The 21,774-nt window shown below is 37.4% G+C and overlaps 1 protein-coding gene and 3 non-coding genes across 4 annotated transcripts; 1 reads left to right on the forward strand and 3 right to left on the reverse strand.

Annotated features, from left to right (window-relative positions):
• Nucleotides 1-874: 874 nt before the first annotated feature.
• Nucleotides 875-956, reverse strand: trnas-gcu (transfer RNA serine (anticodon GCU)). The gene has a single exon. It is a non-coding gene; the product is annotated as a tRNA-Ser (tRNA).
• Nucleotides 957-1,841: 885 nt separating this feature from the next.
• trnas-gcu (transfer RNA serine (anticodon GCU)) lies at nucleotides 1,842-1,924 on the reverse strand. Its single transcript has one exon. It is a non-coding gene; the product is annotated as a tRNA-Ser (tRNA).
• Nucleotides 1,925-5,144: 3,220 nt separating this feature from the next.
• trnas-gcu (transfer RNA serine (anticodon GCU)) lies at nucleotides 5,145-5,227 on the reverse strand. Its single transcript has one exon. It is a non-coding gene; the product is annotated as a tRNA-Ser (tRNA).
• Nucleotides 5,228-12,037: 6,810 nt separating this feature from the next.
• Nucleotides 12,038-21,489, forward strand: LOC131467706 (voltage-dependent calcium channel gamma-4 subunit-like). Its single transcript, XM_058641779.1, has 4 exons — nucleotides 12,038-13,148; nucleotides 17,394-17,477; nucleotides 18,580-18,720; nucleotides 19,207-21,489. The coding sequence occupies exons 1-4, from the start codon at nucleotides 12,926-12,928 to the stop codon at nucleotides 19,764-19,766; spliced, it is 1,008 nt and encodes a 335-aa protein (XP_058497762.1). The 5' UTR covers nucleotides 12,038-12,925; the 3' UTR covers nucleotides 19,767-21,489.
• Nucleotides 21,490-21,774: the final 285 nt, after the last annotated feature.

The following is a 21,774-nucleotide window of genomic DNA, read 5'->3' on the forward strand; positions in this document are numbered from 1 at the left end:
ACTAAAATGTCAAAGTTTAGTATGTGGTCCAAAATCGCACCAAAATGTCATAGTTTAGTATGTCATCAAAAAAGTCACTAAAATGTCATAGTTTAGTATGTCTAGTGTGTGGTCCAAAATCGCACAAAAATGTCATAGTTTAGTATGTCGTCAAAAAAGTCACTAAAATGTCATAGTTTAGTATGTGGTCCAAAATGTGACAAAAATGTCATAGTTTAGTATGTCGTCAAAAAAGTCACTAAAATGTCATAGTTTAGTATGTGGTCCAAAATGTGACAAAAATGTCATAGTTTAGTATGTGGTCTAAATTGTGACAAAAATGTCATAGTTTAGTATGTGGTCCAAAAAGTCACCAAAATGTCATAGTTTAGTATATGGTCCAAAAAGTCACCAAAATGTCATAGTTTAGTATGTGGTCCAAAAAGTCACCAAAATGTCATAGTTTAGTATGTGGTCCAAAATGTCACCAAAATGTCATAGTTTAGTGTGTGGTCCAAAATCGCACCAAAATGTCGTAGTTTCGTATGTCATCAAAAAAGTCAATAAAATGTCATAGTTTAGTATGTCGTTGAAAAAGTCACTAAAATGTCATAGTTTAGTATGTGGTCCCAAATGTGACAAAAATGTCATAGGTTAGTATGTGGTCCAAAAAGTCATAGTAACTTCACTCCCACTTGCCAATATGAGCAAGAGAGGATAACAAAGGCTTGTTGCGTGAATGGGTTGACGTCTTCTATCTCTGATTGCCTTGTTTCAGTGTCTGGTTGTTGATTTCTCACATGAATGTATTGTTTACAAGGACAAGCCTTGTAACTTAATTACACACATCAAGTGTGTAATTAATTGGTAATTCATTGTGTAACACAAAATTCATCGACGACGATGGGATTCGAACCCACGCGTGCAGAGCACAATGGATTAGCAGTCCATAGCCTTAGCCACTTGGCCACCTCACCTGTTTCTCTTCTGTGTTCCTCATGAAAATTTTGTAAAAGAGAGTTCTTCAAACGAAAATCATGGGAAAAGTAAATTTGGCTTAGTTTAGTATTTCGTCAAAAAAGACACAAAATTGTCGTAGTTTAGTATGTGGTCAAAAAAGACACCAAAATGTCATAGTTTAGTCTGTGGTCCAAAATGTCATAGTTTAGTATGTGGTCCAAAATGTGACAAAAATGTCATAGTTTAGTATGTCATCAAAAAAGTCACTAAAATGTCATAGTTTAGTATGTGGTCCAAAATGTGACCAAAATGTCATAGTTTAGTATGTCATCAAAAAAGTCACTAAAATGTCATAGTTTAGTATGTGGTCCAAAATATGACAAAAATGTCATAGTTTAGTATGTGGTCCAAAAAGTCACCAAAATGTCATAGTTTAGTATGTGGTCAAAAAAGACACTAAAATGTCATAGTTTAGTATGTCGTCAAAAAAGTCACTAAAATGTCATAGTTTAGTATGTCATCAAAAAAGTCACTAAAATGTCATAGTTTAGTATATGGTCCAAAATATGACAAAAATGTCATAGTTTAGTATGTGGTCCAAAAAGTCACCAAAATGTCATAGTTTAGTATGTGGTCCAAAAAGTCACCAAAAAACTCATGTGTTATATGTGTTCCAAAAAGTCATAGTAACTTCACTCCCACTTGCCAATATGAGCAAGAGAGGATAACAAAGGCTTGTTGCGTGAATGGGTTGACGTCTTCTATCTCTGATTGCCTTGTTTCAATGTCTGGTTGTTGATTTCTCACATGAATGTATTGTTTACAATACAAGGCTTGTTGACAAGCCAAAGTTTTACATCAAGTGTGTAATTAATTGGTATCTCATTGTGTAACACAAAGTTTATCGACGAGGATGGGATTCGAACCCACGCGTGCAGAGCACAATGGATTAGCAGTCCATCGCCTTAACCACTCGGCCAAGGATGGGGCAAAAGGGACTGCTAGAGGGGGGCAAGGAAAAAAAAAAAAAAAGGGGAAAGGGGGAAAAGGGAAAAAGAAAAGGAGAAAAAAAGAGAAATTTCACCCCAAATTCTTACACCATCAGATGTTCTATCACAAAAATTACGAGTTATTTCTAAAATTCAGCTTCAATTCAGATACCATCAGATGTTTTTTCACAAAAATCACGAGTTATTACTAAAACTCATCTTAAATTCTTATACCATCAGATGTTCTATCCCAAAAATAACGAGTTTTTTCTAAAATTCAGCTTCAATTCTTATACCGTCAGATGTTTTTTCACAAAAATCACGAGTTATTACTAAATCTCATCTAAAATTCTTATACCATCAGATGTTTTTTCACAAAAATAACGAGTTATTACTAAAACTCATCTTAAATTCTTATACCATCAGATGTTCTATAACAAAAATAACGAGTTATTTCTAAAATTCAGCTTCAATTCTGATACCATCAGATGTTCTATCACAAAAATCACTATTTATATATAAAATTCATCATTAATTCTGATACCATCAGATGTTCTATCACAAAAATCACTATTTATACATAAAATTCAGCTTTAATTCTTATACTATCAGATGTTCTATCACAAAAATCACTATTTAGTTCTAAAATTCATATTATTCTCAAAAAAATCAAACAAATAAACTTTATTCAAAGCATTCCAAAACGCTATTAAAAAAAAAATAACATCACCAAAATGTCAAAGCAAACAGTAAAATTAATCCATAAAAAAATTACCTTTGGGCTGATTTGATTTGCACTTGGTGACTTGGTTCAAATCGTAAAAAAGATAATATCAACATTAGTGATGTATGTGTCGGTGGGAACGATGTGTGCATGTCAGGACTTTAATTATTATTTAATTAACCTTTATTTAACCAGGAGGTTTCTCTTATTATTAAATAATAATAATAGTAGGCAATAATAGTGTTGCCTCTTAGAGTTGCAAATCAACTCTATTTTACTTGCAACTGCTTGCCCTTCTTTTCTTCTTTTTTTTTTAAAAAGCTGCAAAATGCAACTATATTTTTACAGGTTGTGAACTTGCAACTGTTTTTTTATTTGCAAATGATTTAACACTTAAAATAAATGATTTAACACTTCACATAAATAAAAAAAAATCTTAACAAATACTGTAAATTCTACAAATTATTTACATTTTTTACAAGGTGCTTTTCCACCTCAGAATGAATGAATGAGTGTCAAAAGTTTCAAAAGCAGAATCCCGCCCACACAGAGTTTTCTCAGAATCTGATTGGCTCTTTTGCCCCTCTGGTTAGGAACGTTCTTTTCTGTGATTGGCTCTTTTGCCCCTCTGGTTAGGAACGTTCTTTTCTGTGTTCGGAGGAGGTGTTAGGACTTTGTTAGGACTTTGTTAGGACCTGTTAGGACCTTTGTTAGGACTTGTTAGGACTTGTTAGGACTTTGTTAGGACTTTGTTAGGACCTGTTAGGACTTTGTTAGGAACTGTTAGGACTTTGTTAGGAACTGTTAGGATTGTGTTAGGACCTGCTTTGCAGTCCTCGTCTCCTTTCTCCTCTGTATTCCTCATTGAAATTCTTTAAAAGAGAGTTCTTCAAACGAAAATCATGGGAAAAGTAAATTTGGCATAGTTTAGTATGTGGTCAAAAAAGTCACTAAAATGTCATAGTTTAGTATGTGGTCCAAAATATGACAAAAATGTCATAGTTTAGTATGTGGTCAAAAAAGACACTAAAATGTCATAGTTTAGTATGTCATCGAAAAAGTCACCAAAATGTCATAGTTTAGTATGTCGTCGAAAAAGTCACCAAAATGTCATAGTTTAGTATGTGGTCCAAAAAGTCACCAAAATGTCATAGTTTAGTATGTGGTCTAAATTGTGACAAAAATGTCATAGTTTAGTATGTGGTCCAAAAAGTCACCAAAATGTCATAGTTTAGTATGTGGTCCAAAAAGTCACCAAAATGTCATAGTTTAGTATGTGGTCTAAATTGTGACAAAAATGTCATAGTTTAGTATGTGGTCCAAAAAGTCACCAAAATGTCATAGTTTAGTATGTGGTCTAAATTGTGACAAAAATGTCATAGTTTAGTATGTGGTCCAAAAAGTCACCAAAATGTCATAGTTTAGTATGTGGTCAAAAAAGACACTAAAATGTCATAGTTTAGTATGTCGTCCAAAAAGTCACCAAAATGTCATAGTTTAGTATGTGGTCTAAATTGTGACAAAAATGTCATAGTTTAGTATGTGGTCTAAATTGTGACAAAAATGTCATAGTTTAGTATGTGGTCCAAAAAGTCACCAAAATGTCATAGTTTAGTATGTGGTCCAAAAAGTCACCAAAATGTCATAGTTTAGTATGTGGTCCAAAAAGTCACCAAAATGTCATAGTTTAGTATGTGGTCAAAAAAGACACTAAAATGTCATAGTTTAGTATGTCGTCGAAAAAGTCACTAAAATGTCATAGTTTAGTATGTCGTCGAAAAAGTCACTAAAATGTCATAGTATGTGGTCCAAAATATGACAAAAATGTCATAGTTTAGTATGTGGTCCAAAACATGACAAAAATGTCATAGTTTAGTATGTCGTCAAAAAAGTCACTAAAATGTCATAGTTTAGTATGTCGTCGAAAAAGTCACTAAAATGTCATAGTTTAGTATGTCGTCAAAAAAGTCAGTAAAATGTCATAGTTTAGTATGTGGTCCAAAAAGTCACCATAATGTCATAGTTTAGTATGTGGTCCAAAAAGTCACCAAAATGTCATAGTTTAGTATGTCGTCAAAAATATGACAAAAATGTCATAGTTTAGTATGTCGTCCAAAAAGTCACCAAAATGTCATAGTTTAGTATGTGGTCCAAAAAGTCACCAAAATGTCATAGTTTAGTATGTGGTCCAAAAGTCACCAAAATGTCATAGTTTAGTATGTGGTCCAAAAAGTCACCAAAAAACTCATGTGTTATATGTGTTCCAAAAAGTCATAGTAACTTCACTCCCACTTGCCAATATGAGCAAGAGAGGATAACAAAGGCTTGTTGCGTGAATGGGTTGATGTCTTCTATCTCTGATTGCCTTGTTTCAATGTCTGGTTGTTGATTTCTCACATGAACGTATTGTTTACAATACAAGGCTTGTTGACAAGCCAAAGTTTTACATCAAGTGTGTAATTAATTGGTAATTCATTGTGCAACACAAAGTTCATCGACGAGGATGGGATTCGAACCCACGCGTGCAGAGCACAATGGATTAGCAGTCCATCGCCTTAACCACTCGGCCAAAGATGGGGCAAAAGGGACTGCCCGGGTGGGGTAAAGAAAAAAAGAGAGAGGAAGGAAGGGGGGAAAGAGGGAAAAAGAAAAGGAGAAAAAAGGAGCAAAATGTACACGATATCCATTTCTTCTCTACTCTCTTGTCTTCTCAACATTGTTTACACAAACTTCTGCACTTATTGCAAGGTTTATCATGACTTTAATTTTCATGTCTCTTGCGGGATTTGAACCTGTGCTGTGGGAACATCCCAATGTACCAAAGCGCTTTGGACATTCCTAAAGTCTACTGTAGGTGGCAGCATGCACCAAAACAATGTATTAACACTGTATAATTGTAAACATAAACTTATTAAATTAATTAGTAATTTATTTTTTATTATATATATTATTTTTTCTAGTATCTACTAAGGAAGTACTTAGTACTTCGACATGTTTTACCGCTCCTTTTTTTGGTCAAATCTGTGCAGCACAAGTGAATAAAACAAACTCCAAATTGAGCACAGAAAGTACTTTTCAAAAATCTTTGGTTGAGACAAAGAGTGTCAGGTTTTGTTAACAAATTTAAAATGATTCTGCAAGTAACTCTGGCTTGACACTCACTGTCATCCTGTTTTTCAAGTGGAAATTAAATAAAAATGTGAAGGCTGTTCTTGGCTCAAATAAAATTTAATTTATTTGAACAATATTGAACCACACAGTAAGTGTAAAACTAGAACCCATCTGCGAACAGACAGACATGAAGAGAGACTGAACATTAGAATAATTTTCAAAAATAACAGACACAAATTATAAACAATACCAGCATTCACTGACATTTCGTGCCGCAGCTGGTAACAATATAACAATGACAGCAACTACTTTAAACTGTTCTTCCACTGATCCAGTGTCAGTCCTGAGGCTGGACAGTACCACCGCCCCTTCAGCTGGGTGTGTCCAGTCTTTTTATTTTTTTCATGGCCACACCCCTTGCAGGTGTAGTGGTAATGTTCCTTTGCCAGCCTTTTTCGTGGTTGCGCGCCCATAGCCACTAGCTCCTCATCTTCCTGGGAAGCTTTCTGCAGTCTCCAGGCACGTTGCCTTGGCTGAGGTGGAAGGCGCTTGCTGGTGAGGCGCTTGCTGGTGAGGAGCTTGCTGGAAAGAAGGAGCTTGCTGGGAAGAAGGAGCTTGCTGGAAAGAAGGAGCTTGCATGAACGGAGGCGCTTGCATGAATGGAGGAGCTGGCACAAATTGTGGAGGGAATCGGGGAGGTGGCAATGGTAGATAGGACACAGGCCTGTTTGCCGCCAGGGTGCACTGGCGGGGGAAAGCTTCCCCCTCGTGGTTTTCAGGCTCCTCAAATGTCATCACTTCATGAGCATGCTGCACAGGGGCAGCCGGAAGTGTGTTTATCGCAGGGAGAGACTCCTTAGCCAGGTGCAGCTGTTTGGGAAGTATAGTGCCTTGCAGCAGCATGTCCCTGTCCTTCCTCTTATCCCTCCTAAGCAGCCTACAAGACAAACATTGATTATTTTATACATGTGAGCCTGTCCCCCTAAGGTTATTACATATTTTCAAGCATACAGTTGGAGGTTTTTCCTGAGGTTAAATATTTATATACGGTCTTGACTGTATTGGAAAGGTAAACGAAATAACACACACCATGAAGACACAGTGGTGTTGTTAACTGGCACCAGAACCAAGTTGGTCTGGTCCAGGACAACCCTGCTGTCCTCCAGCAGCTGTTTGACATGGCTGTAGACGCTTTCCATTTCTTGACCCCTGGCCGTTTGCCAGTAGTGAAATGAAATTGGCCCTGGGCATATTTTATGCAGATGTCCCGCCAGTAACTGTCTGGTTTTCCTGTCTTAGTCATCTGCAAGCATTAAATATAAAACAGGTTAATGTCAAGCTTGTAGGCTATGTGTACGTACAGACAGACACAGAGCGGAGGAAATTATACATGTATGTATGTATGTATGTATGTATGTATGTATGTACGTACAGTATGTACTTGTATATTAGAGCTGCAACTAACGATTATTTTCATAATCGATTAATCTGTCGATTATTTTCTCGATTAATAGTTTGGTCCATAAAATATCAGAAAACCTTAAAAAATGTCGATCTGTGTTTGTCAAACCTGGAAATGATGATGTTCTCAAATGTCTTGTTTTGTCCACAAACCAAAATGATTCACTTTTAATGATTTTTGTTATCCAGAGCAAAGAAACAAAGAAAAAACTCACATTTAAGGAGCTTAAACAATCAGAAATTTTGTTTTGATCATGAAAAAAGCTTTGATTAATCGATTATCAAAATAGTTGTCGATTCATTTAGTAATCGATTAATAATCGATTCATTGATTAATTGTTTCAGCACTAATGTATATGTAAGTACATAATGTATGTATGTAGGTATGTTTTGCATTATTGTTTTAATATTGTTAAAGCACTTTGTAAATGTATGTTTTAAAAGGTGCTATATAAATACAGTTATAATTATTATTATTATTATCATCACCATTATTACAGTGCTGGTATGTACAGCAACGCCCTTATACACTATATATTCTTATATTTAGAGATGTCTGACATGCACCAACAACACCAAAACAAATTCCTTGTATGTGTAAAAAACGTACTTGGCAATAAAACGTTTTCTTATTTCTGACAGGCAGAACCTCTGTTAGCAAAGCCGCTACGCTACATGTATGAATGCAACGTAGTTACAATCGCGCTGAAGGGAGGGAAAATTAAACTGTGTATTTTTTTCCACACGGTTCAACATTCGGCTTATAGACGCCGTTTCATTTATAGTATTAATCAAGTTTCCAAACCTTTATTCGCGATCGTTCAGGTGTATGCGGTGAAAAATATGTCCGACACGCTAACGAGATAACCACGCCCCCTACATCACGTGGCTTGTTCGGAGCTGTGTTCGGAGCTGTGTTCGGACCTCGATTGAAACTCTTTGATCTCGTTAGGACTGTGTTCGGACCTGGTTAGGACCTGTTCGGACCTGGTTAGGACCTGTTAGGACCTCAGAGGCAGGCCAGAAACTGACGGGTACGGCCACCTCGTCTCTTTTCTATTCTGTATTCCTCATGAAAATTCTTTAAAAGAGAGTTCTTCAAACGAAAATCATGGGAAAAGTAAATTTGGCATAGTTTAGTATTTCGTCAAAAAAGTCACTAAAATGTCATAGTATAGTATGTCGTCGAAAAAGTCACTAAAATGTCATAGTTTAGTATGTCGTCAAAAAAGTCACTAAAATGTCATAGTTTTTAGTATGTGGTCTAAATTGTGACAAAAATGTCATAGTTTAGTATGTCATCAAAAAAGTCACCAAAATGTCATAGTTTAGTATGTGGTCCAAAAAGGCACCAAAATGTCATAGTTTAGTATGTCGTCAAAAATATGACAAAAATGTCATAGTTTAGTATGTGGTCCAAAAAGTCACCAAAATGTCATAGTTTAGTATGTCGTCAAAAATATGACAAAAATGTCATAGTTTAGTATGTGGTCCAAAAAGTCACCAAAATGTCATAGTTTAGTATGTGGTCCAAAAAGTCACCAAAATGTCATAGTTTAGTATGTGGTCAAAAAAGACACTAAAATGTCATAGTTTAGTATGTGGTCAAAAAAGTCACTAAAATGTCATAGTTTAGTATGTCGTCGAAAAAGTCACTAAAATGTCATAGTTTAGTATGTGGTCGAAAAAGTCACTAAAATGTCATAGTTTAGTATGTGGTCCAAAATATGACAAAAATGTCATAGTTTAGTATGTGGTCAAAAAAGACACTAAAATGTCATAGTTTAGTATGTCGTCAAAAAAGTCACCAAAATGTCATAGTTTAGTATGTCGTCGAAAAAGTCACCAAAATGTCATAGTTTAGTATGTGGTCCAAAAAGTCACCAAAATGTCATAGTTTAGTATGTGGTCTAAATTGTGACAAAAATGTCATAGTTTAGTATGTCATCAAAAAAGTCACCAAAATGTCATAGTTTAGTATGTGGTCCAAAAAGTCACCAAATTGTCATAGTTTAGTATGTCCTCAAAAATATGACAAAAATGTCATAGTTTAGTATGTCGTCCAAAAAGTCACCAAAATGTCATAGTTTAGTATGTGGTCTAAATTGTGACAAAAATGTCATAGTTTAGTATGTGGTCCAAAAAGTCACCAAAATGTCATAGTTTAGTATGTGGTCCAAAAAGTCACCAAAATGTCATAGTTTAGTATGTGGTCAAAAAAGTCACTAAAATGTCATAGTTTAGTATGTCGTCGAAAAAGTCACTAAAATGTCATAGTTTAGTATGTGGTCCAAAATATGACAAAAATGTCATAGTTTAGTATGTGGTCCAAAATATGACAAAAATGTCATAGTTTAGTATGTGGTCAAAAAAGACACTAAAATGTCATAGTTTAGTATGTCGTCAAAAAAGTCACCAAAATGTCATAGTTTAGTATGTCGTCGAAAAAGTCACCAAAATGTCATAGTTTAGTATGTGGTCTAAATTGTGACAAAAATGTCATAGTTTAGTATGTGGTCCAAAAAGTCACCAAAATGTCATAGTTTAGTATGTCATCAAAAAAGTCACTAAAATGTCATAGTTTAGTATGTGGTCCAAAATATGACAAAAATGTCATAGTTTAGTATGTGGTCCAAAAAGTCACCAAAATGTCATAGTTTAGTATGTGGTCAAAAAAGTCACTAAAATGTCATAGTTTAGTATGTCGTCGAAAAAGTCACTAAAATGTCATAGTTTAGTATGTGGTCCAAAATATGACAAAAATGTCATAGTTTAGTATGTGGTCCAAAATATGACAAAAATGTCATAGTTTAGTATGTGGTCAAAAAAGACACTAAAATGTCATAGTTTAGTATGTCGTCAAAAAAGTCACCAAAATGTCATAGTTTAGTATGTCGTCGAAAAAGTCACCAAAATGTCATAGTTTAGTATGTGGTCTAAATTGTGACAAAAATGTCATAGTTTAGTATGTGGTCCAAAAAGTCACCAAAATGTCATAGTTTAGTATGTCATCAAAAAAGTCACTAAAATGTCATAGTTTAGTATGTGGTCCAAAATATGACAAAAATGTCATAGTTTAGTATGTGGTCAAAAAAGTCACCAAAATGTCATAGTTTAGTATGTGGTCCAAATGTGACAAAAATGTCATAGTTTAGTATGTGGTCCAAAATGTGACAAAAATGTCATAGTTTAGTATGTGGTCCAAAATGTGACAAAAATGTCACAGTTTAGTATGTCATCAAAAAAGTCACCAAAATGTCATAGTTTAGTATGTGGTCTAAATTGTGACAAAAATGTCATAGTTTAGTATGTGGTCCAAAAAGTCACCAAAATGTCATAGTTTAGTATGTCATCAAAAAAGTCACTAAAATGTCATAGTTTAATATGTCATCAAAAAAGTCACTAAAATGTCATAGTTTAGTATGTCGTCAAAAAAGTCAGTAAAATGTCATAGTTTAGTATGTGGTCCAAAAAGTCACCAAAATGTCATAGTTTAGTATGTGGTCTAAATTGTGACAAAAATGTCATAGTTTAGTATGTCGTCCAAAAAGTCACCAAAATGTCATAGTTTAGTATGTGGTCTAAATTGTGACAAAAATGTCATAGTTTAGTATGTGGTCCAAAAAGTCACCAAAATGTCATAGTTTAGTATGTGGTCCAAAAAGTCACCAAAATGTCATAGTTTAGTGCGTGGTCCAAAATATGACAAAAATGTCATAGTTTAGTATGTCATCAAAAAAGTCAATAAGTTGAGTATGTCGTCAAAAAAGTCACTAAAATGTCATAGGTTAGTATGTGGTCCAAAATCACACCAAAATGTCATAGTTTAGTATGTGGTCCAAAATCACACCAAAATGTCATAGTTTAGTATGTGGTCCAAAATGTCACCACAATGTCATAGTTTAGTATGTGGTCCAAAATCACACCAAAATGTCATAGTTTAGTATGTGGTCCAAAATGTCACCACAATGTCATAGTTTAGTGTGTGGCCCAAATTTTAAGAGATCTCTTGATACACAGTATTTTTTTTTTTTGCTCTGCACTTTCTCACGTATGTTAATTGGACATAACAATCTTGTGCATGAAAAGAAACAGAAATAGATACCGAAATAGAATTTAATCTGTGATATTTTTGTTTGAGTGTTTCTCACCTCCTAAGCGCTGGGTTTACTCAAGTGGCAACTGGTCATGTTGTGACCCACAGGAAGCATCAAGATTCAGTTTGGCTTGCACCATGTAGATGATTTTCACTCTGAAGTTCAGAGGCATCACTGGCAATCAGGCTGGATGATACCAGCTGTCACTCACACTCGTACACTTCACGTTTTATTCAAGACCGAAACTAAAAACTAACTGATTTACTTTTTTTGGACTTCCAATCCAATAATGAAGCTTAAATATATATTTTATAGTTATTATCTTTTCACCTTGTAATATTATAATATTCTACCCAATGATGCAACCACTCTACTGCTCACCTGCTGTGAGTCCTCCAGTCTCACTTGGTAAGATGACCTACCACTCTGCTGAAGCTACTCTAACATATACTGGACATACAGTATTCACCCCCTGCTCCTCAATTTTTATATAATTCCTCCACCTTCTTCTTACATTCCCTTTGCTCTCTTTGCAGGAACCAGAAAGTTGGGATTATAGTGATTCCCTCAGACAAAAAGCTGAAAAAGTACACACATCAGAAGCCATGGTCCAAACACCACAGGACCGCTGCCTTCCTCTCTGCACCAGTGAGAGAAAAAGGGAATTGCTCCACATCAGTGAACAGCTGACGGCCCATGCAGCTCTAACATGGATACTTTCCAACTACTTTTATGAGCTGGGTGATGCTGCGAGCAGTCTGTTTCAACTTCAAAGTGTTTGTGATTGGTGTGTTAAGAAATATTTCAGCAGTGGTGTTGCATTGCCCTTAACCACGGGTGTTTTACTCTATTTCATTAGCTTTGTGATATCTTAGATGTTAGTCTACTTTTCTTCTAATTTTATAATGATGTGTTTATCAAATGATTGCAGTTTTCGTTCAAATGTGAGATTTGGTGTTGATTGGGAATCAATGGGTCACGTCATGTCATGAAAACACTTGTTCATTTTTAGTGTTTATGTAAATAAATGAATCCACAATTTAGCAATCATAAAGTGTAGTACACGAGACCATTTACATTAAACCACACGTGTGTGTGCAAGCTTGATCTGATGTTTTCTTCTGTGGCAGCTGCTCATTCCGCTCTTTCCTATTGGCTGAGAGGCTGCAGCGGTGGAAGGTGTGGTTTTGATGAACGACGCCGCATCCGTTGTCAAAACGCGCAGTTTAATCTTGAGTCACAAGCTATAAAGAAGCCGCAGCCCTGCGAGACTGATAAGGAATTGTAACTTTCTTCCTGTTTTATGATAAACATGTTGTTGGTGGACGTTGGTGTGTCTGCGGATTTCAGCCACCTGTAGCTGGATTTAAGCTAAATATTATGTCCACACCTTTTAAAGGAATGAAACTGCTGCAGCCTGGATTATACACCAACTGGGGTTTAGGGAGTGTGAGCATTAACAAAAGTGTCGTCAACGATCGAATCTGAGAGCAGCGATGAGAGGAAAAACCGCGAGACGCGAGCGCTTCTTCTGACTATGGGCACCGAGCGCTCCTGGCGTTGTGCGTAAATCGCTGTGGTGGATCCACACACTATGAGACGCAATGGCATGGTGTGATCGAGGGGTTCAGACTTTGCTGGCCATCGCGGGAGCCTTTGCTGCTTTCAGCCTCATGACCATCGCCATCGGCACCGACTACTGGCTTTATTCTCGCGCGTACATCTGTAACGCCACTAATGTCACCACAGACGAGAACCTAATACAAACTAAGAAAGTCAAAGGGGACCTAACGCACTCTGGACTGTGGAGGATCTGCTGCATCGAAGGTGAGACCAAGTCTAGTAAACTGGTGTGTGTGTGTGTGTGTGTGTGTGTGTGTGTGTGTGTGTGTTGTTTGATTTAACAAACTTTTTGTTGTGTTGACTAACGGGACTGTAATTTGTATTGTAGATTAGTGTAGAATAAACAATATGATAAATGAAATAATCATAAAATGTTACTTTAAAGCAATAAAAGAAACATTTAAAGAAATGTTGGGACCTCTGCGTAAAGATAATCCAGATTCACGTCCGTGTGCGTAAAACAGTCCACGAATAGTCGCCACAAATAAATCTCTGTTTTGTCAGACCTTCCTGTTGTGGTGTGACAACGCATGAAAAACTGTGAATCAGACTGCGGCTCAGCATCATCTCCCTCACATTCTATTTTAATTTAAATAGCATTTAGAGTTTAAATGTATATGGCGTTTTATAAGAAACTCTGGGGGAAACTGTTACTTTTTGTGCGTAAAGGATGAAGGATCCTTTCTCTATTTCTCATTAATGTAATACAGCTCCTTGGCAACTGCATGAAACTCCATACAACTCTTAATGGTGCAGGAGATGCTCTTAATATACTGTCATGCGTCCAACACGAAGACAACACCCCAGAGGAGACGAGCATGGAGCAGCCTCTGTTCTGTGGGACAGTAACAGTTACGCAATATTGCGCGCGACTCTCGATCGAGACCAAATCAATCAAAGTGGTCACGGGTGGTGACGTCTTCCGTCAGCTCTGCAACAGTGCGCTGTCCACTGCTCCCGGTGCTGAATTCTCCACTCTGATGTCGGCTCCACTCAGGAAACGCCTTTACTTTGCAGACCATTCAGATGCAGGTATGACAGGAGCACCTGTGGAGGAAGAATGAAAACGTCCATGTCATGAAGGCAGCGTCTGTGAAACAGTGTTGTGGGTGAAGGCCCCAAGTGAGGGGGCAACACTTGTTCTGAGGTCTGTTTCTCATGCGAACACATGATGCTATTACAGAAGGGAAACTTGCTTTTCCCTGCGCTTTTTTCTTCTGTTCCTCTGCCACTCTTGCTATAGCTTTAGATTTCAAGGATGCACTGCTATTCATGGATTTCAAGGATAATCAAAAGACACATTCCATCTGCCTGGCTTCAAACTCTTGAGAGCATCAGTGGCAGAAGTGAGATGGAGAACACACTGTTCTTAAACATCTGCAGTCTTTTCCCCCGCCCTCCTCTCTTTCCCTGTTTGTTTCAACTGAAACTGACAAACTTTCTCTACCTGTTACTTTCTCTTACTCACACGCACACAAAAAACTTGCTTTTGTATCTTAGTGAGGACACATCATCCCCTAGCCTCTTACCATAACCTTAATCGTCATAAAGAAGTGCCTAACCCTAACCCTTAAACCAGGTATTAACCCTGAAAAGGCCCTTAAATGTATTGGCCCCAGACAAAATGTCCCCACAAAGATGGGTTTTTGAGTGTATTGGACCTTGCAAAGATATAAATACAACATGATACACATTGAACACACACACACACACATGCATGTACATCTGTGTTTACCTGACCTCTGTAACAGTAAGTCACAGTGACAATAACAAGCCAATCAAAGCCTTACATCGTGACTTCAAACAAACAGTTGCCAACAGTCTGACGCTGAGATTCGTTTGCTGAACGCCAACATGTAAATGTATGCATTGGCTTCATGGCTGCACATTTGTCTGTCACTGATTTGTTTTTCCCTCTTGCCTTAACTGTTTGTCTCTCACTTCAAAGACAAACTCTTGTAGCGACGGGGACGGTGAACTTTAATCAGTTCTATTGGATCAAATAAGTGGCGTGAATAATCTGCAGGACTCTCTGGCTAACCTTGTAAAAAGAAATTACACTTGTCTCTATGTGTCGAGCAGACGTCTGAATGGGTGTTGTGTCTTGTGTTGTGTCTTGGAAGCTCAGTGAAAATCAGCTTTTAAAGGAAACAAGTGAAGTGCAGCCAGTCATGCTGACATAGAACACTTTATCAGTCATGACCAGTGAACACCGTGCAGTGACACCTGTTTCTTACAGATATTTGGTGCAACTTTCACATTTATGAGACACAAATTTGATGACATGAGCTTCTCTGTATCATAGTGAGTGCTTTCTCTGTGTGTGTGTGTGTGTGTGTGTGTGTGTGTGTGTGTGTGTGTGTGAAAGCTTGCTGAATGCATTAGTAAGATGTCAAAGGCGTCCTCTGAGAAGCGGAGATAGAAATGTGATTCTGGGTTGCCGGGGGGAGGTTGCCATGGTGAAGCTATGCTGAGTAATAAAAGATGGGTTCTGGTCTCTCAGACAGATGGGCTCTGGGGAGATACCTCCCCTACTGAGCTCACTTTCACTCTCATCTCTCTATCTGTCTCACCCAAATCCCTTGGATTACCATCTCGCTGGCCCCCTGTGTAAAATGTATTGATATCATAAATTTTCTTTGACATCTTCACTTTTTTTGTTTATTTTTATCTTGGTTTTTAAATTCCTTGAGTGTGTGTTTCTTGCACACTTGTTTTGGGGTCACACTCATGAAAAGCACATTACTCTGAAGTACTGATCTCAAAAGTATAGAACACATAGATACAAACACAAACATGCACACACACACACACACACAGACACACACCTGGTGTGCTGAATATATTACACCGTGATTGTGCGTCGCGATCGATCCAAAGAGTGTGCTTGGCACATAAAAAATTCAAAGGAAAACGAGAGAGGGCTGAAGAGGAGAATGATTTACAGCACGCGGTAGGAAAGAGGTGGATCACTGAGACGAGACAGTGGTGAAAGTGTGTTGAGGTTGAGAGTTGAAAGAGCCCTGGAGATTGTGGCTAAGAGAGAGAGAGGAATCAGTGACGCTGTAAAGAAATCCAAACAAACAAAATAGCTGACGTTTACCTCTATAATATGCTGTTTCTCATTCATAAAAGTATGAAGTGATGCTGTGAATGCATTTCTTACCTGGTAACACAATTCCAATGAAACAGAATGTCACACAGCCAGAAATCACGCTAACCAGGAGACATAGATCCAGTCAGGCGTGGCAGCAATGACCAATGTTGACACTGATTTTTTTACTTTGAAGTCACATTTCAGCTTATCACTAGCCGCACTCCAATCTTCCGGCCTGGCATCCCAAATGTTGACCTTTTACATTTCTGCAAAATATGGAAACATTTTCATTTTTGCAACATTTCATACGTACTGAATTATAATTATATAATATTATGTCAGTGGTGAGCCAGTTGTCAACACGTGACTGAACACAGTTGGAGATCAGACAGGGAACAAACGTGTGTTAACCTTGGGATACAGTGTTTTTTTATCATCATTGTTTCCTAACAAATGAACCGTGAGGTAACTTGGAAAAAGAGTACAGGTTTGTATATGATCCTGGTGACTGGGATGCACACACTGATCCTGGGGAAAACCAAATTCCCAATGTTTTTCTTGGTGCATTATTAGCGCCAACTGTCAAATAGTAGAATATTGGCCATGGAAATACAAAATCTCATCTTTGCATCTCTATATCAGCAGAATCTGTCTTTATAAAAGCCTATTTTTCTACAGATGTAAAGATGTGAAACTTTTTGTTTCTTAATAAATAAAAAACTTCACTTGGAGTCTGCATGATTGAACCTTACATTGGGAATGATCTCTTTTTCATCTAGTTTATTAACTCTACATAGCATTTTCTTTTTTTACTATTATAGATACAGATAGTTGTCATGTCAGGTGACACATCCACACATATGTAATATCGTAATAGTAATATTAATACAAATACAAAGACCGAGATGACAAGGAGCGTCAGCAAAGTCAGGCGTCACAATTTGAATTCAAAGTCTAATCTTTTAATATTAATAATGTCCCAATGTTTTATTCTGTTAAAAGTGGAGATAATCTCTTCCCAGTGAAGGGAATGACTCTTTGAATAGAAGGTGCCTGAGGGCTTGAGAACTTCTGGAACTCAGATCCACAACAGATCCTGGCCTAAAATGGATTCTGACATGGCTGAGGGGGAAAACTGTTGAGTTCTATATAGTTCACATATTCTTTACGGAAAAGAAGAGACTTTTTTTTATTTCAATGTATCATGAAAGTCGATGACTCAGTGGATGGTCAACATGTGGTTTCACCGTCTTAACTGGACCTTGAAGCATTTTTTTTTTTAAATTTTCCTTTTAATGCTTCCCTGCACGTTGGTGTCAGTAATAGTCGTGCTGCTTTCGGCTTCTTCGCAGGTATCAATAAAGGAAGCTGTTTCCGGATCAATCATTTTCCCGACGACAATGACTATGACACGGACAGCTCTGAGTACATCTTACGTAAGTCAACGCAACCTCTTCATCTTCATCTGCTCTTTTTGATGGAGTTAGCACAATCTCTTTACATCTCTATCCCTCCCTCATTGGAATTGAAGCTTTGGAATTGATGAAGTGTGTGTGTATGTGTGCTGAAGTCTAAAACATGACTTCATCCACATGAGCGCACATCTCAAATTGTTAGTCCATTTATCTTTTTTTCTTGAGGTATCAGATGAGCTTCACTTAATGTATCACATTTGGTTTCCAGATTTAGAACCTGTTCCCACAGGTCTTCTCCCGTCTTTGATGTTTTCTACAGTACATTTATTGACTTAAATGAACTTGTGGAAATTAAATCGGGCACTCACTGGGTTATAGAGTCATGGAAAAGCAGAAACGGCTGCTGCAGAGTCAGGGTGTGGCCACAAATCACAACCTAGTATCAGTGGAAGCTTTCGTCTGATTTGTCAATTAATTTGTTAATTATATGGCCCAATTTGCCTTAAGTGATTCTAAAACATCTTATATACATATATAAATACAATAATAATAATAATATAATAATAATAATATCTCATGTATATATATATATATATATATATATATATATATATATATATATAAATAAATATATATATAATTCTAACAGTGTTGATCTAGTGTGTTTTACATAATCTGAAAAATATTTAATTATTATTATTTTCTGTGATTAAAAACAGCCACAAAAACAACTGCTTCTGTAGTTATTTATGGCACTCTGACAAATACATTAGTGTAATGTTGCGTTTATTTTTTTTATTTTTTTATTGGCTCTGATGTCATCATGTATGAATCATATATTGCTCATATTTTTCTTATGGTCAGTATCAGTATGTTTTTATAAATCACACAATATACATGCTAACGTATTTTTAAATATGCAAACAGCATATTAATATACTTTGCTTTCATTGTTGGAAAGTGTTGAGAGGCTACTTATTTGACACTTATGATAATTCACATTTGAAAAGTGTAACTTGTCAGTGCTCCCGTGTGATTCATAGTAACACAGTTCTCTCTGTCTTTGACTCCTTGTTTCTTGGGTCCTCGTGTCATTTGTACTTGCACACTGTCACTGTCACAGGGATAGTGCGCGCATCGAGCCTGTTCCCCATCCTCAGCACCATCCTGCTGATGTTGGGCGGCCTGTGTGCCGGGGTTGGACGTGTCTACAGCAGCAGGAACAACATCCTGCTCAGTGCTGGCATCCTCTTCGTGGCTGCAGGTGGGACCGAACTGACAGTGCGCTACAGATAAACACACAAACCGGGCCCAGAACAAATAGATTCTGTATACTGTTGCAGACGGGGAGGAGGATTTCAGAAAACAGAAATGAGAAGACAGTGTCTGTGTTTAAAATTTCCTCTACTTCTCACCACAAAAAAAATAGACCAGTTTTTCTCTTTGGTGTATTTTGTTGTTTGTGTTTTTTTCTCATACTCAATATTTTTTCTCTCTGAATGGCAGCATTCAGCAGTCATGTGTTTTTATTGTGATGATAAAACCTCTTGTATGCTGTTGTATGCATTTGTTAACATGGGAGGAAGTTGTGTAATAGCAAGGCTTTACAGTTACATCACCATCTGTTGACTTAACAGTGGGTTTTTGTCAATTCATTTGGACGAAGATGTTTTTGAGAACTTACGTCCATGTGCTGTGACTTTAACGTTCCTCCCTCCGTCTTTCCTTCTCTCACCTGTCCTTCCATCAGGCCTGAGCAACATCATTGGCATCATCGTCTACATCTCCAGCAACGCTGGTGATCCCAGTGACAAGAAAGACGAGGACAAGAAGAACCATTACAACTATGGCTGGTCCTTCTACTTCGGCGCCCTCTCCTTCATTGTGGCTGAGTCAGTTGGCGTTCTTGCTGTCAACATATACATCGAGAAAAACAAGGAGACGCGCTTTAGAGCTAAGCACGACTTCAAAAACATACCTTCCTCCTCACCTTATTCTCGCATCCCCAGTTACCGCCACCGACGAAGGCGATCGCGCTCCAGTTCAAGGTCTAGTGACCCATCCAGGGATCCCTCCCCAGTCGGGATGAAGAGTGGAGGAGGTGGTGGTGGAGGAGGAGGAGGAGGGTTGGGAATGGGGTTGCCAATGGGGGATATATCCATGTACACGCTCAGTAGGGACCCCCTGAAGGGTGGAAGTGGTACTGCAGGGCCCTACAGTCCTAAGAGAGACTCTGGGTTTCTACAAGTCCACAACTGCTTCCAGAAAGATCTGAAAGAAGGAGTTAACAGGAGGACCACACCAGTATAAGGTCAGGAGTGCACTGCTCTGTGAAAACAATAAGCTTCGTGGAGCACATTTGAGTTCTGTTCAGGCAGCAGCGATGTTTAAAGGTCGGAGCTGAGAATTATATTAATTGTGTCCCTCTGTCACAGAACAGTGCCAGTCCGTGTTTCATTTGGAGGAAGAAGAAAACGGATATCAGAAAACATTTTATGATGTGACTTTCTGTAGCAATATTTGAACATATTATTCCAAAAATAAAAAAAAAATAAACACTATTTGTGATGTTGGCTTTTACAGAAAGGCTGACAATGTACTGCACATTGAAGGACAGTCACATAAGACTTATCAATTAATTTCCGTTCTTCTGAGGGAGAAAAGATTGTTCATAATCAGAGTTATTGTACTGCGTTTCCCTGTAACTTCACACAAACGGTGCTAACTTATCCCGTACACCTTCGATCATCTCAAGCTTTCTCCACTGCCATTTGAATACTTAAACTGTATCTCAGTAACCTCTCTCAAGCTTGTGTGTGAGTCGTGTGGTAATTATGTGTGTATTACGGCTTTGAAACACTTAAGAGATATAAGCCTTCTAAGAATATGGAATATGCGAAGACGTACGTCAACCAAAATACATTCCAGTATGCAGTGTGATGTATCAGTATAAGCATTGTTTGTACAGATTGTGTGTGAAGACCGCTCTCCATTTGCTCAGGGACGATACATTTTCTTTCTGAACTAAACCAGACAGACTTTCAGTCGGGGTGTGTAAAAGCGGAGGTGAGATCACACTGTTATGTCTTGCTGTTTAATTATTATGACTTCTGCATTTACTGCCTTAAGGTTTCTGTCTGCTATAAAAGAATCGCCTACCGTACAAACCCCCGTTTCAAGAAAAAGTGGGACACTTTCTAGATATACAATGAAATCTAGAATTTGCAGTTTGTTAATTCACTTGAATCTTAATTAGCAGACGGAAGATGAAAAACAATTCATGGCCACAACAAAAAAACTGGGACAGAGGCAAACATAGTCTATGAACTGACCAACAATTCTGTCTGTTTTATACCCTTACCTGCTATTAGTTAACCTGCTCATTGTGGAACCTTTCAGTGCAGCATTATTTATACAACTTATATACAGTATATTTCTGTCTTTCGACTTTTTTTAAATTGTTGCAGGCATCACATTCCATTTTGTTTATAAAAAACAAACATTTGCAGAACACAGGTTTGTCAGTGGGAAACACTGACAATCTTTTCTGTGGGCTTTTATGAGAAACAAACAAAGACAGACAAAGAGGCAGATGCTTTGTCCATCACTTTTGGGAAATTAAGGATTTGAATCCTTTAAATACACGATTAAGTGGTTTAACAAATGAAATCCTTTTGTATTTTAATTGCATTTTTAGAGGAGTGTCTGAAAATGGGATTTGTACATTTGATGCAGAACCTGCAATTAAAATGTCTCTATGTTTATCAATAAGATTTTTTTTGTAAAATGCTAATTCTTTTCAGAAGAAGAACCAACGTTTGTGTCACAATGTAGTTACGTTAACATTGTCCTGCTGAATCGGACGCGTCTACCATTGCATGATGGATATTGAAATACAGTATGTCACTGTTATGTCAAAGAATGGCTCTGTGTGCAGATACTGTTGATGTAAATCCCTGAGGAAATATTGTCAAAATGCCTTTGGTCCCATTTCTGACAGAAAAGCGGTGGTTTGTATTAAATCATAATTAAAGATTGGCTCCCTCGTTCAAACCTAATTACAGGAAACTTCACTTTGGTTTTGGTTTAACATTAAATATGAGCTAAGAATTGGTTGAATGAGGGAACACGGGCTGTGCTTTTTTACCTCATAAGTGAAGAATTTAGTTAATGATGCAGGGTTGATAGGCTCTATTATGAAACTGCATGGCAGACGCTCCGGCAACCACAGGGTGTTGAAGGAAATCTGCATCAGCCAGCTTTATGCTTGGCTGAACTAACAGGCTCCCAGATGCTCTCCCAGACTCTGGATAACAAG

The sequence above is a fragment of the Solea solea genome, chromosome 10 (assembly GCF_958295425.1).
Source record: "Solea solea chromosome 10, fSolSol10.1, whole genome shotgun sequence".
Classification (NCBI taxonomy): Eukaryota; Metazoa; Chordata; class Actinopteri; order Pleuronectiformes; family Soleidae; genus Solea; species Solea solea.